The sequence below is a fragment of the Triplophysa dalaica genome, chromosome 20 (assembly GCF_015846415.1).
Source record: "Triplophysa dalaica isolate WHDGS20190420 chromosome 20, ASM1584641v1, whole genome shotgun sequence".
Taxonomy (NCBI): Eukaryota; Metazoa; Chordata; class Actinopteri; order Cypriniformes; family Nemacheilidae; genus Triplophysa; species Triplophysa dalaica.
The window spans coordinates 1,167,571-1,180,000 of NC_079561.1; the positions used below are offsets into that span (position 1 = coordinate 1,167,571).

Sequence of the window (12,430 nt, forward strand, 5' to 3'; positions counted from 1 at the left end):
TTGTTTTATGGTTCTCAGAATGGTGAAACAAGCATCCATTAAAGGGATTATTTACACCCCCCCAAAAAAATCATCATTTACTCATCCTCGAGTTGTTCCAAATCTGTATAAAAAAATTTTTGGCCCACCATTGACTACAATAGTAGGAAAAAAGACAATGTCAGTCAATAGTGCCCCAGAACTGTTTGCTTTCCTTCATCTGTGTTCAACAGAACAAAGACATTGGAGTCAAGGGAGTCATTTTGCTTGCTTTAATGACGGACACATGTGCTTTTTAGAGATTCACCATTTTGAGTACCATAACCTATAACATGATATCATTTTATTATAAAATCATTCTTGAAGTCATAGACACCTTCATAATAAATTCTTTGTCTGGATCATACATGAGGTCAAACTCAAATTAACATCGTTCCAGCTTTTACACGATGGAGACAGCTCCGGCAGGCAACGGGCCTGAAAGACGATACCATGGTTGCTCTTTTTCTTTTGGACGGGTATGTACATGCTTCGAGAAGAATGTAATGGATTTAGTTTGTAATCCGTTACGTGAATTTACTAAATACATTCATGTGTTTGGAGGAGGCGTGGCTCTGGACGGCAAATCGCATAGAGGGTGGGATTATAATTTCAATGCTAGCAGGCTAAAGTTAGCACCTTTCTAAATCAACCACTCCACCTTTAACACATCAAAATAAATTAAGCATTTTTTACTTATTTCTTAAGGGTATATCAACTCAATTTCACTGCAAAGTTTTTTTATTGTTTTCCAGTAAAAATGTCTACAAATTCTTGAATCAAGAAGCCAAAGTTGAGCGCTCTTAATAGTAGCAACGAATTTGTTTCAGTGTGGGATGTGTGAGCAAATTATATATATATTTTAATCTCTTTTAATCTACAAAAGTGACTTGACCATATGTGACACGTGCACCAGACAATACCAACATCTCCTTTTAAAGGCTGCATTCTGATTTCTCCTCTAGTTACATTTTGTTTATTTACATTATGTCTTTGTCATTTCTGAATGACATACTCATAAATACATCCTGTTTTCCTTTCAGGTTTTAATTCTCTAACTCTGTTGTGATTCTCTATGACGTGACGATGTTCTGGACTCCTGTTTCCCGTTGATTAAAATTCTTTGGCTGCACGCTGAGCCCTGCGTGATTGAACTAATAAAACCAGAGTGCTTCTAATGCAAGAGCGAGACAGAGGAAGAGCGGCGGTGACGTCCTGCTGCTCAATCACGATCCGTGAGTGCCGTCGCGGAGAGTAAAACAGGATGAAGGAGAAGAGAAAAGCGCACGAGACAAAAGGGAGACAGAATGAGAGATAGAACCCATCTGGGCTCAGATGCAGAGGATGTCCTCTGACCTCACCGGACAGCTTCAATCTCATCATGTTGGACTTTGTAAAAGAGCTCTTTGGTTGATCAATGTTTGTAGAATGGAGTGTGTGAGGTGCGGTCACAGAAAGATGTCTTCTCTATATACGCCGTGTTTGTATTGTACGCTTTCTAAACTAAACATCTCATCACATTTCATTCAGACAGCAAACTCACAAATCAAGGACAATATTATTTCTTCGGCACTCTCAATTCAATGGTTCAAAAACACTGCATAATGTGAACACTTACTTTTAAGAACTTGTACAGGAGAAAGGTGAACCAGTTCGTCAGCATCTTTTCCGCAACAGACTCGGTCCTAAAAGAAAGCGAGTAAGAAAAAGAGACAAAAGCACATGTGATGGTTAAGATCATTCATAACATCCAAAAGTAAATGAAGTTTTGCACTTAAAGAAAACTCTACAAACAACCCACACTTTTTTCCCAACAAACCACCCATCTTCATTAGTACCGGACAATAACAGTAATTGGGCGATGTCTTCCAATAATGGGCAACCTGTCGCTAGCCGTAGACCTCCCAAAAGCTCGCTTAGAACAGAAGTAATTAAAGCATCTGTAATGAATGCACTTCAATGCTCCTTATTCATCTACTGTATAGCTGACGAATGCGAGAGGCTGCTAGCATTGCCTGCTAACTGCGGCTCCACAAACTTAACTTAACATCAACAGATTTTTTTATTAATGCATTCACATACTGTAGACCCGCTCCCCATCACTTCCTTACATAAGATCCTATTATTAAATGATACACTCATTAATAAAACGGCAGAGGAGAAATAAGGTGAACGAAGAGGTGTTTAGTCAGAAGTGGACGTGTCCCCAGTAGCTCATTTGCGAGCTCTGAAAAGTGCAGTAGTTTGGGGTTGAGGGTAGGGTGAAATGGAGGATACTGACTCGCAAACTTTTGAGCTGTAGGGAGAAAATGCTGAGGTTGTATTTTTACCAGAGTTCCTACACGAAATTCCATACATTTCAGAATTTAGTGCAATGTTAATCATTTGTCAAATTAAATAACTGTAAACCTTTAACCCACAGCAACTGAAGGATTGGACAAATATAATTCATTAACGAACATCAGAAAAGAACTAAAGTCCATTAACTTGGCTTCTTTCAAAATTTGACGACGTTCAATCCAGAATGTACGCAGGATTTTAGATAAACCGAGTTCCAAAAAAGATTTTCTTGAGCTACGTTTTACTTTCATTTATTGAAACTGTTTGGGTCTAAATTGGTTTTATTTTTATCTATATCAGGACACAGAGGAATGTAAGAAAATAGTAATGGCATATATTACTGAGGAGAGCGATTACTTCAAACTGCTGTGATGTGATGTAAGTTTAGCATTTAATAATAAGCATTGTAAATGTAGCATTTATGTGACAAGTAGTCCGTCTTTCCACACATATGTGCATTTGAGAACAATTGGAGAAGAAAATTAGATAACGATAGCTAAAACCAGAGTCATTGAGAGAGAGAGTTCTGCCAACAGAAGTCCAAGACGCTGGAGCTTCACGTGATTCATGGAGTCTTCAGATAGTTCCAGGAAATTATATTTTCTCTTTAAATGCTTTATTTCTTTACATTTTTTATTCATGAAATGGCTTTTGCCTTTAAATGGGTTAGAAGTTCACCTCTGTTCCACAGGAAACTGTTCCATTGGACTCAATGGAGTTGACGCGACTTTCTCTTTCTCAATGGCTCTGGCTAAAACCATGTCTGTCTTGTTTATCAGTGATGAGTAAACATGGTCTATTGATATTTTTGTACAAATATTACCAGATTGAAATACAATCTTTGGGCAGCGCTCGAAACATGCTCCAAACTTCGTAAAAATAAAATTATTATGAGAAATTCTTATTTTTATATTTTCGAAAACCAAATAGGGCAATAGTCTGTTCGTTCGTAATTTTCTCCATACTCCATCTTCTTTTTTCCATACTAATCCAGACCTGGAAAACAATCAAATAATAATCCATACTTTTCCAAAACCAAGGCCATATTTCGCAATGCAGCGGGTATTTATTTAAAAAATAAAATCCACCAAAAAGAACTGTTTTTGTCGTGACTGTTTCCTCTACTGTACCTTTAAGAGTTCTAATATTAAACAATCGGTTTTTAACAGCTAACCCCTGCATAACAACAGACTTCACTCTGTTGTGAAGAGGAGTGGTGCTTGTCTCTCCAAAACCCCTCACCGCATCACCAGTGGTTGCCAGGGCATCACACCACATCATCTGTGGTTGCTAATGAACTCTGAGTTGTTTACAATGCACAGGTGTGCAATTTCTAGGGTGTTATCGGTGGTTGCTAGGCAACACAAAGTCAAAAGAGACCATCCTTAAGGTCTATATGATATTCTGGTCACCAGTTGATGTGTGTCAATGTGTGAGTCTGTCAGTATATGGATCCTGGTGTGTGTGTGTTCAGGCGTTCACTTAAGCTGTAAGTAGTGTGACCGAGTCACTGGAGTATGGCACTATCAAATAAAAATGGTGGTGCGAGTGTACGCGTGAGAGTTTGCGAGTGTGTTCTCTCTCACCTCCTGAGCAGTAGCTTGGGATGGTTCTTGCTCTCTAGGTTTTTGTCGATTAGGTCAGAGAGCAGCTGCTTGAGGACTCCCGTAGCGTACTCCATCTCTCCCTGTAGTGCCGTCATGATGAGCGACGCCACGTTGCCACGGTCACGCATGGAGAAGGAACGCTGGGCTTCGAGTGTGCGGATAAATGTCAACAGGAAGTGCTTCTTGGTGAGGAGCTGACCGAAAAGAGTTAAGGCCTTCTCGACATTAGCCTGAACCTGAGGGACAAACACACGAAAACCACTCATTACACGGAGACTAAATGAGAGCTCTGTGATTCAATATTTGATGAACAGATGCACAATGAGTCTAGAAAAGCTGTCTGTAATTTCAGACGGTATGATTATCCTGTTGTCTATCTATTGCCTTTAATGGCTGAAACTGTCAGGTTCAACGACCTTTAACTCATCAAAGTAGAAGCACTTCAGTAAAACAAACAGTGCTGAGGCAGAAGTACGAATGATTGTTTGAAGTATGTCTATTGATTGACAAAAAGAAGAATTTAAGATGAAAGCAGCTCCAAAAATTTATAAAAAAATGAATGAATGAACGAAAATCAATGAAGAAAATGCAGAAGCGAGGAAAGAGAGAGAAACTGAAAGAGAAACATGGAGAAAAAAGGAGAGAGAGATAGACCTTAATTTAAAGAGTCATTATTTAAAAATATATATTATTGTTTTTACAAGAATACATTAAATAGATAGAAAACAGAAACAAAACAAAAATACTTAAAAATAAAAAATAATGAATGTAAAAATATAAATTTAAGCACAAATGGTAAATACATTTTTGATTAATAAATATCACAAATAAATTATTATTGGGGGTAAATTATATCTGTGATAGTAGTATTGCGTTTCCCCCCCAGTACAAATATATATAAAATATTTTTATTATTGATTTAAAATATAAGCTATAATAATAAAAACAACAACAATAACCATTATTATTATTATTATAAATCATTTCCGTTACTAACATTAACAATTATTATTAATATTCAAATGTAGAAAAAGAATCCAATACATCTCAAAAAGATAGATGGAGAGGAAGAGCGGCAGGACGTGGACGTGACCTCAGTGTCCAGGGGTGAAACACAGCGATCTGTCCTCCAATGATCCACAGGGTGGCATAGTGTCACCTTTCATCTCAATCTCTTTCTCTCTCTTTCTCTCTCTCTTTCTCTCTCACATTTACACTGCCATAATAAAAGCAACACGATTTGATTGTGGACCAGTGAGATTTCGCTATGCGGGGCTACTCAGTTTGACACAGGCCTGCCGGGTAGATCCAATCTCATTAGTGCAAAACAACATAAAGACATTAAATATGTTCTGATTGGCTGACATAATGTTGCCTCGCACAGCATTTTCACTTTTAGCACCGGCAAATGACTTGCCACTGGAACCTTGTATCGTGCCAGGTCAGGACACGCTGTACTAATCTGAAGAAATTACAGAAAACAATACCCGAACAACAATGAACGAGCGCAATTTCTGAACAAGAACACTGGAATCAGACATCAAAGGCAGAAAGCGGTTCTCCACCATCAAAGCAGCATCTGTTATTGTCCCCTACAGCGTCTTATGTAGCGTGTAACCTGACAAAGGCCTTTTCCGACAACACAGACTAATAAAGTGGCTCAATTCTTCTGTGCTGAGCCGAATGAAATTTGCAGCCTCTCGGGAAGGCCAATTCTACTGTAGGTTGCTTTGGGGCGAGAAGCTACACAGAGCAATAAGGGCCTGAGCCGCTCGTATAGGCATTTGATTACGCCGGGGACTCGGGGGCAAATACAGTGAAAACAAACCCCAGAAGAAATAATAAATACGTGATCCCACCGCAAGCTGACGGCTTGACCCGGTGTACACATGCTTGTGGACGTAGCATGTTGGAGTAATGGAGTATTTAATTGCGATGGCCGGTGATGGCGTTTCGTGCCCGCTGTAACATGCTAGTCATTAGCATGTAGCTTTAAGGTACAAGGTGTCTCTACAGAACCCTCGAGTAAACTAGACTGTAGAATTAAACATACTTTTCATCCGACCAATCATAGGAGTCGCCAATCTAATTGATCAACAAGCGATACATTTGTAACAAAATGCAACCAAATTTATTAACTAGATCTTAACGTTATGTCACAAATATGACATAAATAAGTATCTGATGAAACCATGTCTCCAGTGTTAGTATTGGTCTACTCATTTATGATTATATTGTTAGCTCTGTTCTACGGTTACCATGGTGACGAGGATGTACTGACCCGTACCTCCATCTCCTTAAGCACCGGATGGTCCTCAATGCCGGGGAAGAGTACTCTCATGGCGTACGTCCTGTAGTCCAGGAATGGAATACCGGCTCCGTCCAGCTCCTGGGTCAGTTCGTGAATGTCAGTTTGGAGCTCAGCGAATGCTTTGACAAACAAACAAGCAAACAAATAGTCAACAAACAAATAGGAAAAGCAGACCTACTGTTTGTGCATGACTAATGGTCAAGTCATTTGGAGATGAAAAATAAGAGTTTGATTTGCTAAAAGCCGTATTAAATACAAAGCACTTGATTGGGAAACTCGGTCACCAGGTGCGTCGCACAAAACCGGGCGCTTGTTGGGTAAACAGAAGCAATAGTACGTCTGTCAATCTGTGTGTTTACTCGGTTTACGAGTAATTTGGTTTTGCCATTTGAAAAAAGCGTGAGACGTAAGAAACGCAAAGTTCACGGGAAAAGAAAGTCAATTAATTGCATGAGTGGGTAATTAATAAAGTAACAGAGCTTTTCATGCATAATTTCCTCCAGCTGTTGTTCCTCGCTGATGTCCGCTGGGATGCGAATAGTGACGCTTCGGCTCTAAGTGAGGCCTTTTCATCTTAAAAACACTACACAAATATTATTCAACATGAACTGCCCGATGGGATTTTCAGTCTCCTTAGAAAAAAGTGACAGGCCTAAAGAGCTTTTAATTTGATGTTTCTTCCTCGTCAAAGTGCACTTGAAAGGCCCAACAAAGATTTCCAACGTGAGGGATGTCCTTGTAATTCAATTTCGCTTCATTACTCGGAGAGCCGTGTCTCGGAGCGCGTGGGGGCATCGCAGACAGCTTAAACTTGCCGTTTTCAAAGCCCCGCTGTTAGAGCGGTCCAAACACATGCCTCTGTGGAAGTGGGAATGTTGGCAAGGTCAGTTAGCAAAACATTTCCTTTAGTGCTGAAGTTGTTTGTCAAAAGTTCTGCGTTTTTCTGATAATGCGTTCCTTTCTGAATCGGTTCCTTTCGTGGCAAAAGCACTCAAAACTATTTCAATTATCGTGATGTCCACACACGTCTGTGCTAACGTTTCTGGGCTAATGTAAAACATAAGCCGATATCCCCACTGAGCGTTGCCAGTATCTAAACCGGCGCTGGATTGCTCACTAATTATCCATTAGCTGTGCTTTGTTTGTTTGTATTGCTGCTTTCTCTGATGGGCTTCATCACGCCTCAGCAAGTCTCTGCACAAGGACGGCATCACAACTTATTCCACACTATGCTATATGGCCGGACTAAATCTGAAGTGATTGATGTTTTTGGATACAATAAATCTCATTAAGTACTGTATGTCAAACTACAATTTCCCTCTGTAAACTAAACAACAAAAATATGAAACTCTACTTTTGCATTAAGAAAATATAGACTACACTTTTTCCCAGACATTTTTAAATTCTCATCATATCTATACTTTTTTTGTATTAAAATAATGAGAACAGGAGGTTTAAAATATGCTTAAAGGGACAAAGATCATTTCATTTGCTTGCTCGTTTTATTCCTAACCTGTATGGCTCTCTTCTGCAGAAAAATATATTTGGACGAATTTTGTTACCCAACAATACCCCCCAGAGACTTCCATTACATGCACACGAAACCACAGAAACATTCCAATTCTGCCAAAAATGTAAATAAAAAAAATACAACAATAAATAAGAGCAAAGAAATAATATGTAAATAAATGTGGGGAAAATGCAATAATAAATCATTTTAAAAAAGTATAAATAAAGTATAAAATGTATTTTAATTAAATGTATTTATTTATTTATAGATTTTATTGCAAATGTATTTTTTTATTTTTATTTTTAATTATATTATTTTATTCCATACTTTTGTGTTCCACATAAGAAAGAGTCATACACAAGGCTTAAACAACATGAGGGTGAAAAAATGAGTTTTTTTGAGGGGGGGTAGAAACACCCCTTTAACTGCCACAAAATGTACAATCTTAATGGTTCTAAAAGGCATTGCATTTCGTTTCTGAAGTAGATTATGGCCAGAAACTCAGACATTTTCCGCAAGTATAGTGGCCAATTTTTTAACCCTGTTGACCTACATGCTTGCATTAGAACGAGAGTTTGAGAGCTCGCGGTCATTACAAAACAAATCTAAACCTGAAAACAAGCTAAGGTCATAAATATTTTCCAGAGCTTTTAAATAATGTCAGCGTATACCATCCAAATAAAATATTGATGCGCAGATTGAGCGCCAGCGCGATAACAACCCGTTCATGTTCTCCTCTAATGAAGGCAACCAGCCAATCACGACGAATCAGGACAGAGAGCGTGACAGCTAATCAATGCCCTCCAGCTCCTTCACCCATTTGGCAAGAAACAAATTTCTTTCATCATTTGCTGTCTGCCATTCAACCATTTCCCCCTTTTGGGTTTGGCGAACGCTGTTTGTTAGCTATCTAGCCGTGGTGGGCTTTCTCATCCACCTGACAGGGTCTTGACCATGAGGTCCGACAGTACTAAAATAATGGCCAATTAGATCCAGCGCCTTTCTCGTGGAATTGGGAACCATTATGGCATTCGGCGACTGCATTTCAAACCACAACACCGCAGTCCGCTAACACCAAAACGTTACAGAGACATGTTAACAACCATAATGGTGTCACCATGGCGACATGAGAAAGGAAGACGATAATTTAACTAATAAAGAAAATTAACATGATCTCTTATGACTTGTGAATAATTCAAATCCGACTCACCTTCTTTACACTCAAGAGCGACTCTCGACTCCAAGTTATCCATCTGCATCTGAAGTCGCTTGAGGGTGCGGTCGGCGTCGCGGGACTTGCGCTTGTAAGCGATGAGCACGGCGATGATGATCAGCAGGAGAAGACCTCCGCCTCCACCGATCCCAATGATAGCAGGGAGGGTGAGAAGACTGTCGGAGTAGATCTGCAGGTTACCGGGGGAGTACTCGAACCCTCCTGCTCGGATCTGTAACAGAAGCAATACGAAGATTGTGCTATTTTTCTACGTGAAATATCATTGGAGTCGAGACGGTTCTACATGAAGCCGTAATTAAAACTTTATGAGCCCATCACATTTGCGAGACGGGCAAGGAGATTGAAAACCCATTTAGCTAGAAATGTTCTGTTATTACTGGATCATGTCGAGCTTTGTAAAGGCTTGTATTTCGTAAATAGAACATTTAACCATGAATTGTAAAATTGTTTACGCCGACTCAGACTAAAATACAATCTTAGTATTATTTTTTTGATAGTGTAACTGTGGCATGTTTTAATGCGTCAACGTAGAGAATTCAAGTGCACCAATGATGTCATTCTGTATATACACATCGCCACAGACATCATGTGCTGTCTGCTAAACTACAGGGGCTCATGGGAGGAGAAGGGGTCAAAGATCCAAGCCATACAAAATCTCCTAGAGAGATTCTCACTAACTGGGGTCACAGCAGTCAACACACAGCTGTGTGCTGGAGCAGTCACACACACACACGCACAGACTGATTCTCACAAACAGAGAAACATGCACACATGTGACATCAGCCAATGCACCAAGTGCCTATTGAGGCATCCCATAAGTAGGTCACTGTCGAGGGGAGAAGAGGCTTCGCCTCACAGTCCCTCAAAGTACCACATAAGGAGGGAAACACACAAAGACACGTCTATTTCTGAAGAGTCATCTTTTAAAGTACAGCTGTACAAACAGCTTTCTGACAATTCCTGTGAATCCGACGTGACACTTGCAGCTTCGCACACAAATAATGGGAATTCAGAATAGTGGTGGTAAATATTTTTTGTTCTCCAATCATTTCTCTTTCAGAGCCATCACACCAAGTGAAACATCATGTGCGAGATACAGAACGTCCTTTATGACATGTTCCCTCAGCAGTGCTCTCAGCTAGCGTAAAGATCATTTTAGACGGTGACTTGTCATTTCCAATCGCTTGACATTTGGTCGGTGTGAACCAGGACGACATTTTTAAAGGCCTTTCGTGGACTAAACTAAACAGTAAAATAACACGGCAGTTCTGATTTAAGCTACAACAATATGGCTTTTAAAAACTCTTTTGTTTACACTTAAAATGTAAACGTTTAATGCGTAGATAGATTCTCGGAGAAAAGTCTTGCTTCTCTTATTTATGTTTCCTGTAGCTCAGTGGTAAGAGCATTGCGTTAACAACGCAAGGTTGTGGGTTCGATCCCAGGGGATTGAAAATGCCTATGTAAAATGTGTAGGATAAAGCAATGTAAGTCGCTTTGGATAAAAGCGTCAGCCAAATGCCTAAATGTAAATGTAATGTTATTTCTATTTTTGGAGCAATTATTGAAAAAAATCATGAAAAATAATTTCTTGCATTAAAAACTAAATGAAAAACGCTGGTTGGAAAAGTAAGAGATAAAAAAAAATAAGCGTCTGCTAACTGCCTACACGCCATGTGAAATTTTCACTATTCAACACTCATGTGACGCGAGATGCCGAGACGTTTACACATGAATAAAGATAAATCCCTTTATTTCAGACAAATCTAAATCTGTTCCTAACTCGGATTCCTGTTTTTATAAAAATATACGGATATTTCGGACTTCATTATCATTACTATTGGTCATTCTTCATGTTTGTCTGTAGGTCTTGCAAATATTTAACCAACAAAAACTATAAGAACGTGTTACTTTGAGCTCATGGTTATTTAAAACTTTAATATTGAAAACATTTCATTTCCAGTAAAATGGCAGTTTTGGAGACACTTTCTGTCTGAAATATGTCCACGAAATACTGAGTCAACCAACTAGAACCAAACAGAATTGTATTCTGATGGCAGTGTGAACGAGTGGAGACTGAAGTACGTACCGTGACTTTGTGTTGGCCGGTGAGGTTGGGCCACTCACAGAGCAACTGGGTCTCAGACAGAGTCAGAACACACAGCGTCTCTCCAATAAACACTGTGTAATTGAGCCTGGAGTTACCGGGAGCTGCTGGAATTAAATTGCGACCCTATAGAATAAAAGACATCATTAGACAGATCTGAGACAGACAGCATACCATTCCACTGAGATTGTATAAGAGAAATGTTTCTCCGCTGTGAGGGCTTTCACAAGTCGATCTAGACTTTGTTAATACAGCGTTATGTTTAACTTCAAAGTTGATTTGTGTTAGCGCAAATTTACCTGCTGGTGTCCATTATTCTGAACACGCTTACCATTCATGTTCCCAACCTGACAAAATTGTCTAAACGTATCGTCTTTGATTTTCCACATGTGTTGAAAACCGAGAATGTTCACTCAAGGTCTCGGAACGAGTTTTCCTGATAACAACCTCAGTTTGAGATAAATGTAAGCATCGCACAACCTCCGACACATAAAGGTCATGTAGATATTGAGAGAGGAAAACACCCAGAGGCTTTAACAGATATGAGTGTGATCTCAGCGCACACAGATAAGCGCAAAAATAATAAAGGACGAAATATTCTCCGTACACGCGGACACGAGAAGAAATGTTGGCGAACGGCGGCAAAGCACCGATACTCCGCCCCCCATTCCCGCCCCCCGGGGTTCAGCGAGGTCACGGCACGCCGGTCTTTAATGCAAATTCGCCTCCCTCTGCCTCTCTCATCTCATCCGCGCCGCCAACCTCAGATCAAATTAGACGAGAAATTAATTGCGTGGAGAATGTGATGCATCTCCAGAATATCCTTGATTATTTCACCAAATTGCATTTTCGTATTTTCCTTCTCTCGGCTAATGCACCGAGTTGTTTCTCTCCACGCAGTAAGCCGAGCGGGGGATCGGGCATTAAGTAAAAAGGTTTCGCTAATAAATTTCCATTTAACAAAGAAATATCGCTCGACATGCTTTGACTCTCACCTCAGTGGGTTTGGAGAAAAGAGAGGCTTTTATTAGAGACGCCGTCTGTGATCGGCATTCTGAGGTTGTAAATAAAACAATGAAGGGCAAGCGGGGCAATGGACGGACCTGTCAGAGTAGTGACGTCATGAGAAAAACGTGACATAGAAAGGATTGTATTACGAGATATTACACCAGATATCGGTTATTAGATATTTCACAGCTTCTAAATAAAATTCTCATCTTTTATATTTGGACTTTTATTCAGTTACGGTGACGAAAGGACTGGAAATTATTACCATAACAGATCTGACCGTCACGAGAGACTC

General features: G+C 39.7%; 1 protein-coding gene across 2 annotated transcripts in view; it reads right to left on the bottom strand.

The window, feature by feature from the left end:
* plxna1a (plexin A1a) overlaps positions 1–12,430 on the bottom strand; it is a 180,537-nt gene that overhangs the window by 16,261 nt on the left and 151,846 nt on the right. Inside the window, exons 19-23 of one of the 2 annotated variants that reach the window (XM_056732783.1) lie at positions 11,110–11,253; positions 8,997–9,231; positions 6,253–6,395; positions 3,945–4,201; positions 1,637–1,703 (exon numbers count right to left, since the gene is read on the bottom strand). In XM_056732783.1, the coding sequence (XP_056588761.1) occupies positions 1,637–1,703; positions 3,945–4,201; positions 6,253–6,395; positions 8,997–9,231; positions 11,110–11,253 (846 nt within the window). Of the gene's footprint in view, positions 1–1,636; positions 1,704–3,944; positions 4,202–6,246; positions 6,396–8,996; positions 9,232–11,109; positions 11,254–12,430 lie in introns of both variants that reach the window. The other variant, XM_056732782.1, reaches the window with a different exon arrangement.